Genomic DNA, 12673 nt, shown 5'->3' with positions numbered 1-12673 from the left:
GTAAAACTTTCATTTTAATTTTCTCACCCCATAGTTTGAGTTCGATAACCATTTACTTAACCACATTACTTTAATATGATTATTAAGTTCAACTAATTCATATTATTAAAACATCTAAAATACAAATATGTACTTTTAAAATTAATTTAAGTTCATCTCATCTCTCTTAAAAATTGCTACTTCTCAAAATTTCCCATTAAAAAATAGACCATATACCATATAAAATTAAATAATTGAAAGATCGGACTACGGAAAACCACACAACTTTTCGGAAAAATTTTGACCACCTGCACATGCACACAATCGTCAATAAATAAAATTAAAAAATAACTACTATTTTAGTATTTTAACTATTTTAGTAAACGCAAAAATAGCACAGTATTTATACGGTGAAGTTATAAAAATTTGGAAGAACTAATAATGCACTGACGCATACAAAAATCAAACGAATACTAAATTTCATTTATCAAAAGCATTCGATAGTCGTGGCTCAACGATAACCATTTAGTCGCACGGCGAGGTTGTCACATATGCTTTACTATACAAATGAATGAATGATTTTATTCGAATAAAACCATTCGATAGTTGAAATCATTCATTCATTAACCATTCGATAGTCTAATTCATTCGATAGTTCCCATCGCTATTTAAAGCTCTTTTTAATTATATTATTGGCGCTTACTTTTTACTTTCATTGTGTACTATTGAGACGACTTGTAGGCTGGTAATAAGCGCTGATTAACCAGCCTCTTTGTGTCCATTCCCTTTAGGGTACGCAATTTTAATTTTGATCGCTTGTTGTCTGTGCTGGGTCTGCATATTGTGGTTTTTAGCGAGGGTTACCTAGCTTGTGTGTGCGTGCCACAAGATTCCTACAAGAGGAATGTAGTCAGGTGATGTGTGAGGTTTGACTCCATAACTTGTGCTTCTTGTGTCCATCTCTTGTGCTTCATGTACAAGCGTGTGCAGTGGCTTAGGGATGATCTTTGACAGCTGGTCTATCCATCGGGAGGGTGAGCGGCCTTTGGCTTTTTTTCCTGAACCTGGCCCTGTGTAATGAGTTTCTCCATACAGTCAGTATCCCTCCTCATAACGTGACCGAAATATTTAAGTATCCGTGACTGAATAGAAGTTGAGAGACGTTCTGTGATGTTTTAAGTTCTATTAAAGAATAATAATTATAGTGTAATACATGCTTATTGCTTTTTAGAGAATATGACGTTGTTGTGGTTGGTGGAGGAATTGTGGGTGCAGCTTCAGCAAGGGAACTTAAAATACGCCACCCTAAGCTTAAAATGGCTATATTAGAAAAGGAAAGCGAATTAGCAAAACATCAAAGCGGTCATAATAGTGGAGTTATACACGCGGGTATTTACTATAAGCCAGGTAATCAACCTCATTAACTTTATTTAATGAACTGCTCTACTTGTTCTATTTTAGTATTCATAGTATTATTAATTATCCGTCAGCGTAATGTGGTAATGTGGTATTAAAAAAATGTTAAAATTGCATTTTACTTTAAATATGTACTTAATATAAACATATCTATATTTAACCTCAGAACCAATAAAAATTGTCTATATATAGGGTGAGTTTTCTATGATGTTCTCTTGAGGGAGATCTGAAACTACTGGAGATAGAGAGTCGTTTAAATGGGGGAATTGCAGCAGTTTTAGGGTCATAAATATGCGCCTTTCAGATTTTTGAAAAGTTCATGGCTTACTATATATTTCTGAAAAACAAATTTTGGCTATTTTAAAATTTGTCCCAATTCCATTACAATCTATTTTATACAAAGTGTTCAGATAAAAAGTTGTAGATAATCACATTCCTAATGAGTTTGTGTTCTCCGATTTTTTATAAAACCTGTCATTTTTGACATATGACACAAACATATTTTTTTTAAATGGAAACCATAGTTGGCTATGACTTCATAAAAAGCGCCATTTTTTAAGCTTTTCAGCAATATAAGCTATAATATGTTTCTTTCACATAATTACTGAGTTATAGCCAATTCTTATCTTTCTTGACTCGTTATAGCCAATTCTTATCTTTTTCGAAATATCTAGTAAGCCATGAACTTTTTCGAAAATCTGAAAAGCGCATATTTATGACCCCACAAAACTGCAATTCTTTCCCCATTTAACTGACTCTCTATCTCCAGTAGTTTCCGAGATACCCATAGAGAACATCGTAGGAAACTCACTAAGAAACTACTAGTTTTAATATTTTACAACCATAGCAATAATCAATCGTTGTTCATCAACAATAAAATTCGTAAAGTAACCACTCCCGAACTTGTAACGTCACTTTCTTTCGACACTGTTTTTCCCATTTTTGATTATTATTTTAATGTACTTAATTCAAATTCGCGTCCACACCGTTACTTAGGGTGCCCAACGGATATAGACGATTTGAGTCCGTAGGCAGGGTCGCCATGTAAAAATGTGTTTAGGGTCATGTAAATGATTACTCGTTTGCTGCCATACTAATACTAATTTATTCTACCTTTGAATAATATAAATTTATAATGTTCGGATTGATTGATTGGATACGTCTCATAAAAGCCGTTGACGTTCTGTATTAAACAAAACGACAACGATTTCAATTTTTTTCAAGAAAAACCTTGTACAATGTACCTAGAATGCTTAGGAGGGAGTTAGTGCCCGCGACCTTACAGATATACATATTGTGTACTTCCTTTCTTGTTCCCCTCTACTCATCATACAGGCTCAGGGCTTTAACAAAGCCAGTATCTGAGACGGCTCCACAGAGGCCAGCTTCCATTCTCGACATCATCAGCCGTACCAAAGTTCATGGCACGAACAGTCATCGTCTCGGCGCACTCAGTTCCCCATTTTCCCCACAGAATCTGCATTCGCCGTTGTTTCTCAGCTTCACTGAGGTGTTCGTTGAGGAGACAGTGTCCTGTTAGAAACCCCGTGACAATCCGAAGATTATTTTTACTTAAATAAAGGAAAATCTTTGATTTTTCTCGGTCGTAAGTTCTCACGAACTCTTTCGAGTGTCTTAGACTGTTGGAGAACACCCCATTTCAGGTTACGGTGGAGTCTTTCAAGTTATTCAGTTCTGCTTTAAGTTGGTTTCTACTTGGGAAGCAGAAAGGTCCTGGTCCGGGGGTCCTAACATCATCATCTATCCCTTGGTGAAAAAAACCTTATAATCGTGTTTCTGGGGTCGAAATATAGTACCTACTCCAAAAATATTTGAACATATTTAAGACTTACTCTGTATTAGTATAACTGTTTCTTCTAATATGACAAAGAAAATTAGAGGATGAAATATAAAATATATTCAGAATCGACAATTAAAGAAGTTTTAATTTTGTAGGATCCCTTAAAGCAAAATTATGTGTGTAGAAGGTTTACAACTGATGTACAAGTATTGCGACCAAAAGAAAATACCCTACAAAAAGGTAGGAAAACTCATTGTGGCGACCAACGAAGTAGAAGTGAAGAGACTTGCAGATCTTCATGATAGAGGTAAGCATAATATTTCCTCTAAAAAATATTTTATATTTCTTTTTTATTTCTGGTAAATTCTAAGTAGTTTATCACTGTAGGTCTAAAACTGATTTGCTGTTTCAAAATATGCCTTGACCAATAATACTGATTTTGGTAAGCACTTCATTCAGATGTTTGCGGATTGAGGGTTACATGTATTTGTAATTTGTTGATATATTTTTTTGTATTATTTTACGTATACCAAAAGTCGTGACGAGTGAGACTGATCTTGGTCTTGTAGACTTGGTCTTGCACAAAAAACAAGACCGATAAAGCATATAAAACTCTTGCGGTCTTGGATTTTCTTTCTGATTTTTTGTTAGGCTAAACTTCATTCAGATCTAACTATCTCCTGATGAAAATTAGCAACACGCGTTCAGTAAAATAAAGTGACGTTTTGGTGTATTGTGGTGAATTACTGTTTTATTTTGCTGTTGTAACACCAAAGATTCCTACTGTAATCTTATTTTATCTTTTTAGATAATAATTAAGATGAGTTCTTGTAAATGCAAAAAAGGTTGCAACGCAGCCTGCAGCTGCAGAAAAGCAGGATTACACTGTTCGGTAGTGTGCGGTTCGTGCCAGGGAAGAGCGTGTTCAAATTCTGAAATAACTCTAGAAGATCCAGGGGACGACGAAGAAATCGATTCTCGATTAGAAGAATTAATGACCAACAAAAATATCGAAGACATAGACATTAAACAAAAACCAGATGAACAGTTTGATGAAGAATATATTGATGAGTCAATTGATCAACCTTCTATGTCAAAAAAAGCAGACGGTGAAAATACATAATACTTATAAAGCATATCATGTCACATGGATATAAAAATAGAACATTTGCAACGGCAAGAAAGTAGATTAGGACTATAGGGGAAATCACTTAAAAAAAGTGTGCCGAGTGCTCTGCCGCCAGGTGGTGTGGAAACGAGCACAACAAAAACACAAATTTGTACTGGCAAATTATTCAAATCTTCATAGAATCAGTGTCTCATATTAAATGAACCACTAGAAAATATATGCTTTGTATTTAAGCGCCTTTATCTCGTTAACCTGTTCATGCACGAAACTGGTGAGCAGGACCTTTTTCGTAGAGAATTATTAATAGCTTTCTTTTTGGTCTCTTGCAAATTTTCTGTACAGTGCACCCAAACCGAGTTATTTAAAAAAAAAACATAAAAATGTCATAATTTGACAGAATTTTTTTAAATTTAGTAGATTATTCAACAAAGCAAAACAAAGAGAATAAGTGTTATTGCAGCTTGCCCCTAATTATTTCCACCTAAAACCACTTACTGGTCTAAAGGAAATATGACAAAATTCAAACGTTCAAAAAATAAAAAAAGTTTCAAAGTTTGATAGCTGTTGATTCTACCTTTTAAACGAAGTTTGAATCTATCAATCAATGATACGCTCATGAAATCTATCTTAAGAGCGTTAAGACTTGGAAAGAAAATTGGGGGACTTTCGAGGCGGAATATCACGAAAATTACTAATTCAACGTAAAAAATTATAAGAACCATTTTTGGAGGTAATTATCTAAGCTTCATTTTTTATTTGAAGAAAAATTTTGTAAATTGCATATTTTGGCAGATATTTTAAAAAACTGATTTTGACTCAGTGTTACAATGTTTTCAAAAGGTACACAATCCGCCTGAAAAGTCTCGGTCGACGAATTAAGCCGTGGTTTCAACCTTCAATTCATCATCATCATCATCATCATTTTTAGCTTATTCAACCATTTCCAATTATGGTATCCCTCCCTCACATACTCTCTTTGTAGTTGGATCCATTGTTGTATATTGTTGGCTATCATGGTCCCATCCTCTAGGTCTCTTTAATTCCTTGCGTAGGTACCATGCTGGAATTATTTTGGTCCATCTGTTGCCTGCCCTTCTTGCCAGCTGTCCTGCCCATTGCCAGTTGAGCGATTTCATTCTGTGGATGACATCTATTATCTGAATCTTTTGTCGTATCCACTCTATTCTTTTAAGGTCTTTCTTGGTTATTCCCGGCATATTTCGTTCCATTGAGCGTTGTGCGATTTATAATACACATTTTTATTTACTTACAAACAGGTGTTTACCCGACATTTGCATAAAATTTCAAAAGAAGCAATACTGATTTAATATAAAAAAATCATCAGAAAAATATTGTTTCTTTCTTTTAAGTTTCATTTGCATAAAACTATTTAAAAAAATAGTATTAATTTAAAGATTTTGTAAGTAGAAATGCTTTTAGTAAAAGTCTATTAAAAATATGCAAGAGTCTGACGACAAGACCAAGACTGGACACTGCAAAACCATTACTATTTATTAAACCTCAAGACCAAGACCAAGGGGGTCTTGCAGTTTAATTAATAGTATATATGTCTTGCAATTGCTCATCACTATCCAAAAAACTTTTAATTATACACTTTTTATACGTTCTGAAATTAATTTGTAATATATTAAAAATACTGCTTGATTTCCAGCTATACAAAATAAAGTTCCTGATATCAAACTACTGAACGGAGTAGAAGAAATTCAAAAAATTGAACCCTATTGTGTGGGACTTCAAGCCTTGTGGTCACCTCATACAGGAATTATTGACTACACATTGGTCACTAAACAGTATGGAATAGACTTTAAAGAACAAGGTGGAGAAATCCATCTTAATTTCGAAGTAATTTATTATCTATAGTATACTATTTTTGTATGGTAATTTTAGATAGAGCCCTTTTAGGTCAACGGTTTTGAAAATTCCAAAGACAATAACTATCCAGTATTAATTAAATCTACAGATGGGCAACAAGTCAAAAGTAAATACGTGTTAACTTGCGGTGGACTTCATTCAGATAAATTAGCAGAATTATCAGGTACGTCTAAAATTATTTATTTATTTATTTGTAATCCTAAAGATCTATTTTGCTGCATATTATAATTTCTTGTGTGAGGCTTTACGGTTTCATTTGCCAATAACCAATATATAAATTTATCCATAAATCATACAATAACGGAAATTTTATTCATTCATATGGTGGCGTTTAATTAATGTGATATGTTATCCTTTTGGGATAAAACTCGGGATAAAATTACTAGATTCCACTCCTGGAATACTGAAATAAAAAATACGAATATTCTCGAGACTCTCGCAGACGCTACGGTGGGGTATTAGCATGAAAAAGGTGATCGAAATTCGAAAAAGCAAATGTGTTTAAGATTTCCCAAAAAAAGATAAATGATAAGTTAAATCATCTCTGCCATGAAAGGCGTTGCTATGGGTGTGTTTAGTTGCATTCATTTGTTTCAACGAAACATCAAAGTTGTTACTTCTCACAGATAAGAGATAAATGGCTAAATTTTATGTTTAAAATTATAAATTGTTGTTGTTCTTGTTCTCTTTTTACGTTTATATTATTGTCTTGATTGAAAATGGCTCAGCAAGCTGCAGGTATGTATTCTACAAAAACGTATTATTTATTTTGATATTCTCTATACTAACGATTTTTTTTGCATCTAAAAGTTAGGCGTTCAGAAAATTTGATTAAATCTGTGACATTTTTATTATACTTAGAGATTTAGTTGCGCATTTCGAAGAATTCAGCATATTGTCTATATACGTTTTACTTAGTAAACATTGGGTTTTCATACAGTAAAATAAGATACTGCGACTTTTTGCGACTTTGCTGATAAAATGAGAAAAACATTCTTGGTTTCCTCTAATTTGCCAATCAGTGATATACTAAAGCGAGGTGTAAACCGCGATGGGGCTGATTACCAACTTTAATATGGAAAACTAATATTGCGCCATCTATGATCAATTGATCAAAACTATGATTTAAGGTTATTGTGGTTATTGTTTTATTTCCTTTCAGTGTTCGTAGTTCGTAAATATGTGTGTCAATTGAAAAGAACGAACAAATTTCGAGTGGTTTTTATCTTAAATATTACTTGTATTGAATTAATTAAATTAATTAAGTAAATTAAAAAAGTAATATTGATAAAAACCGAAATTTGTTCATTCTTTTCAATTGACACACATATTTAGAGACACTGAAAGGCAATGAAACAATAACCTTAAATTATAGTTTTGATCAATTGATCATAGATCCAAAATTTCAGAGGGCGACAGCAAAAAAATTCAACTTGGGAAATAACGGAGACCCTAGTCAACACCCGGTACATTGCTTTTCACAGTTAATTCTTGTGCTGACTTTTAAGCCAGAGAAATACATTTTAAACCAATTTAAATTTTTTTAACCAAATCGAAGCTGATTCAAACCCTCTTTCAAACTATATTATGGTATTTAGTGTTTCCTATACCTATCTAGCTCAGATTTTGAATAAAAGGCCATTTTTCAATAAAATGCCATGGCAAGTCTATAGTGACAGTTAGTAGCTATTTTAAAAATTGAAATTAGTTTATGGGCATAAGTTTATTTCTCTACTTTTAAACTCAGCACAAGAATTAATTCTGAAAATTATTGTACAGGGTGTTATTCTATTAATAACCTTTTCTATTGTAGCATGCATATTTAAATATCTCAAAAACCAAATATTATAAACATATTTAACCACAGCCAAAGCCTTTTTGGGTCAAAGAATCCAAAAATTCAATAAAATACCGGGTGTTCTGTAAAAAAATATAACTTTGGTATGGCGCATTGCGTCCCCACATGTACCCATAAAATATGCTGTTTCTACATCTTTCCGTTTTCGCATAATCAACCGGGGCGAGTGAGGTGCGCAACCCTGTACATTCATTATTTTTCTGTGTTTTTTAAAACACTTTTGCCTGTCATTACCTGTAAACTATGTATTTCTTTTTATAATAATAATATATTTATTTATAATAATAATTTTCAGCTTCATTCAGAACCTCAAACTAGAATAAATTACTGGTTTCAATAATTATACTCTATATTTAAAAGTTTATATCATCACAATGCATAAAAGACAATTAAAATTAATAGAATATCCTAGCAACAGCATGCGGTAGTCAGTAGTATCCACAGAGAAAGCCTTCTAATTAGCTTATAAAACAATGAACTTTGTTTAACCACAATTTTTCTAGGATGATAATCAAAGGCCAAAGTGATATTATTTGCATATCTTAAAGTATTATTAGTGGAAAAAGTTAGAAGTTCTTTAGCTTTCTCTACTAACTTAAAATTAATACCACCAATTTTGACGTTAATTCAATTGAATGCTTACTGGCTGCAATACGGCATTGCTCAGCATTACGGATGAGATATTAGAGGCATGGGATGAGGGCAAATTAACAGTATTAGTTTTGTTGGACTTTAGTAAGGCCTTTGACACTCTTAGCCATAAAATCGTTGTTTCAATTTTGCAGAGTGTTGGACTTTCAGAACAGGCTGTTCACTTACTCAAGGAGTTTTTAAAAGACAGAAGTCAAGTAGTAACTTATGGCGGTGAACAGTCTGCCTTCAAAGCAGTCACTAGCGGTGTACCACAAGGCTCGATTTTGGGCCCTCTGTTATTTAGTATTTATACTTCTCATTTTCCGAATACATTACTGTCTAGCAAATATCACCTTTACGCTGACGATACACAAATTTACTTGTCATTTTCTCCTGAAGAAAGTATTCAAGCTATCTCGGCATTAAATTATGATTTGAATCAATTTTCTCTCACGGCAAAAAATCATGGTCTTTTTTTAAACCCTAAGAAGTCTGTAGTATTAGTTTTTGGTAAGGGTGGTGAAGGACAAAAGTTTTTGGATTCCTTTTCGAACTCAATTGAAATAAATAATTCACCTTTACTGATAAAAACGAGCGCAAAAAATTTAGGAGTTATCATGGATCAAAATCTCAGATTTCAAGAGCATATAAATGCATCCCTTCAGAAGCTTATTTAATTTGAAACTCTCTTTTCCAAATCGTCATTTAATTATAATTTAGACAATATGAAAAAAACAATGTTATGCGAGGCACTGGTATTGTCACATTTAGAATTTTGGCGAATGTTCTCTATGGAACCTTGCATTACAAAGCGAATTGGCAATAGTTCAAAAATTGCAGGAATTCTTGATACGTCTAATTTTTGAGATCCGGAAATATGACCATATTAGTCAAGCATATAAAGCATTCAGGAGCAGCGTGGTTATGACCAGCATGAACGGAAGTGGCGCCAGCCTTCATCTTTAGGCCCCACCTTCTTACTGCTTTGCTGCCGACAAAAATTAATTAAACCAATCAACCACCATATCTTTACGAGAAAATTCAGTTTCGCACAGACATTCATAATATTAACATTAGATTTAAGGAAGTAACGATTCCTATTACCAAAAGTAAATAGTAGTAACGAGTCCATAAAAGTAACTAAAAGTAAAAAATAAATTTAAACGACTTCTCTAAAATATTAACAGAGTCTAGGCTACATCTTGAAGAGAATTGTTCTTCAGCACATGGTTGGACAGCATAAATAAATGGATTATAATTATAATGAGCATGTTCAATGTTAAGTTTGCTTGTCATATATTTGATTTTGTTTAATATATTTTTTTTTTTTTTTTTTTTTTTTTTTTTTTTTTTTTTAGTAAATTTATTTTTATACTGTGATGCACAATTTTATACGGTTTTTTTTTTTTTTTTTTTTTTTTTTTTTTTTTCGATAATTTAATTATTGTTAACAAATATTTCTCTCGGTGGTTATAAACAGAGGGTAGATATCTAATCTGCTCAACTGAACCTCGCCCTTTTGTACCACTTACTTTTTTTTCTCTCTTTCTATTTATGTATATGGCGCATCAGTTGTACAAATAAATAGCCTTTATTATTACGTATTCATTATTAATTTAACACTTTATTGCGAATTCTGAGGTGAAGCCCTTAAATCACAAAATATCGTGGAAAATGTGCTTTAAATCCCCTTACTTTAGTGTATGTCCTAGGGAATCCCCCAGAATCCGATTTAGATGTAATACTTGCTTTTTTTAAGCGCTGGAAAAAGCGGCAATTGATCAAGGGAATCATTTACCCCGTTCCCGATCCTCGTTTTCCATTTTTAGGAGTCCATTTCACTCCAAGAATGGACGGAAGCGTTTGGTTAGGCCCAAATGCTGTTCTAGCTTTTAAAAGAGAAGGATACACGTGAGTACATTATGTACCTTTAGACTCAAACGAACCCCAAATTCAATATTTCTATAGTACAGGATATCAAGCTATCAAACTAATGTACGGCCTTATTCCTCATCCGGATTTTTGAAAAACTGGCCCCTTTTAAATTTTGGGTTCGCGTCAGAGAGGCTGTGAAGATCTATCCCTCTTTACAGGTTAAACAATTGCAACGATTTGTTCCATCGATTACGTCGGATGATGTTATTTCAGGCCCTGCAGGAGTTAGGGCACAAGCTTTAGATGCTGAAGGTATGACTTTTAGCGATGCAAATTGGTCTGCAAATTTGCAAATGCAAGATGCAGACCAAGATTCCCTTAGTCTTGGTCTTGTCTTGCAGAGGCATTGTCTGTTTCTTGCGTCTTGCTGATGACCTCTTTGCGTTGAGTGTTAGCACTTGGTGTTAATAGATTGCTCATACTTAGCAATCTTACAACATATAAAAAACAATAAAAGTTTAGCAAACCATTACCAAATTTAAAATTTTCTAGACAAATAATAACTTCGTTGAAAAATTAGGGCCTACTTTTACATTTTCTTACCAACCTACTATCGCTACGTTAAAAAAATTATGATAAAAGTTTTTTTTTTGTTATATTTTAGGATTATTTTCTACATTATTATCGGTTTCTAAAATATCTCAAATAACCAAATATTATAAACATATTACTAAGGATCTTCTGTGATTTAACCCTGTATAATAACGCCTTTTTTAACAAAAAAAAGCTATAAAGTGTGAGGCAATCATTGTATTCCAGAACCCGAGTTTTTCCAAAACCTGAAATAAAAAATTGCATGGGATCCCCGCGTCGGTTAAAAAAAGTTTAAGTTTGCCTTTTGTTATCTCAAAACATATCAGCTAATTTGAAAATCTAAAAATACTATCAGCATAGCCCTACATAAAGTTGATATAGAATGTGCAATTAGTTTTTGATTTCAAAAACATAGTAACTAACAGGAAAAAATTTAAATGATTCAAAAAAAAGTCAATTTTCCAAAAAAAGCCTCAGCCAATCCTTGAAGATTTTTAAAACTTGATGGTATCTTAGTGAACATCCCAAAACGCAACTTTGCCCCAATTTAAACCATGTTCGTATCTATAACGATTACCGAGAAGATACAATGCTTCGTTTACCTCGAATTGTTAGCACCTATCTAATTATAGTTTGATTCAACGCAGTATTCTAGATTGAATATTTTTAAGAAAAACGCTGGAATTATTATAATTTTTTATTTATTTATTAATTATCTTTGCAACTATCGAAATATATTTTGAGCTCATCAAGCCTATTTTCAGCTTTCATTTATTCCCCAGAAAACTTCCCAATAACTTTAATTACATTTTGTGCAAAATGATTCATAGCGACAAAGCGATATAACAAGCTATGTAAAGAAATATTTGTAGAGTATGACTCCTGATTGTCTTTACAAAGGGAAAATATTTTTATGTATTGACATTTTTAGAAAAACATTCCAATCATCGAAATTTTTCTGCCAAAAAGTAAATTAAAAATAAAAATAATCCATTAAATAATCCAACACAAGTAAAAAATATAAAATAATATTTTCTTTATTTTTGTTTAAAATTGAATCTTGTGAAGAAAAATTTATTTTGGACACTTTCCAATGTGCCAAATCACGTTGATTTCGGTCAAAAATATTTTTTGATTTGACGTCGCGCGCCAACTTTTGTTGATTTTTCCCATAAAATGTAATTTTCTTTTTAGGTAAATTCCTTTTTGATACTGAGGACGTTCTGTGTTCGATATGAGTACAAACGGACTGGGCGAGGATTCAGTACGGAAGGTTCGGTACGCAACTGCCGGACAAATGCCCCAGAGTCCTGGGGCCAACCCAAGCCTCTTTGCCATTCGCCAAAATGTGCCGATAAACTCGAAGTGAATTCAAATTCATCAAAGAATCGTCATAAAAAGAAACACAGCTTGAATACGAAATATAGCATGCTAAACTTAAGGCTTGGGAGTAGAACTTTACCTACAAAAAAATCGATCTTCTCTGCCTGGGTGG

The 12673-nt window shown here is 32.9% G+C and overlaps 1 protein-coding gene across 1 annotated transcript; it reads left to right on the top strand.

Moving 5' to 3' along the window:
• Positions 1–1184: 1184 nt before the first annotated feature.
• Positions 1185–10636, top strand: LOC115874125 (L-2-hydroxyglutarate dehydrogenase, mitochondrial-like; the record flags this gene model as incomplete). Its single annotated transcript, XM_030889220.1, is given in 6 exon segments — positions 1185–1386; positions 3352–3371; positions 3374–3503; positions 5998–6188; positions 6249–6411; positions 10422–10636. Coding segments are annotated over 6 exon segments (909 nt in total), but the record flags the coding sequence as incomplete, so codon positions are not given.
• Between the last annotated feature and the right edge of the window lie 2037 nt (positions 10637–12673).

The sequence above is a fragment of the Sitophilus oryzae genome, unplaced genomic scaffold (genome assembly GCF_002938485.1).
Source record: "Sitophilus oryzae breed Bouriz unplaced genomic scaffold, Soryzae_2.0 scaffold_1228_pilon_pilon, whole genome shotgun sequence".
In the NCBI taxonomy this organism is placed as follows: domain Eukaryota; kingdom Metazoa; phylum Arthropoda; class Insecta; order Coleoptera; family Curculionidae; genus Sitophilus; species Sitophilus oryzae.
This window is presented reverse-complemented; position numbering and strand designations above follow the sequence as displayed.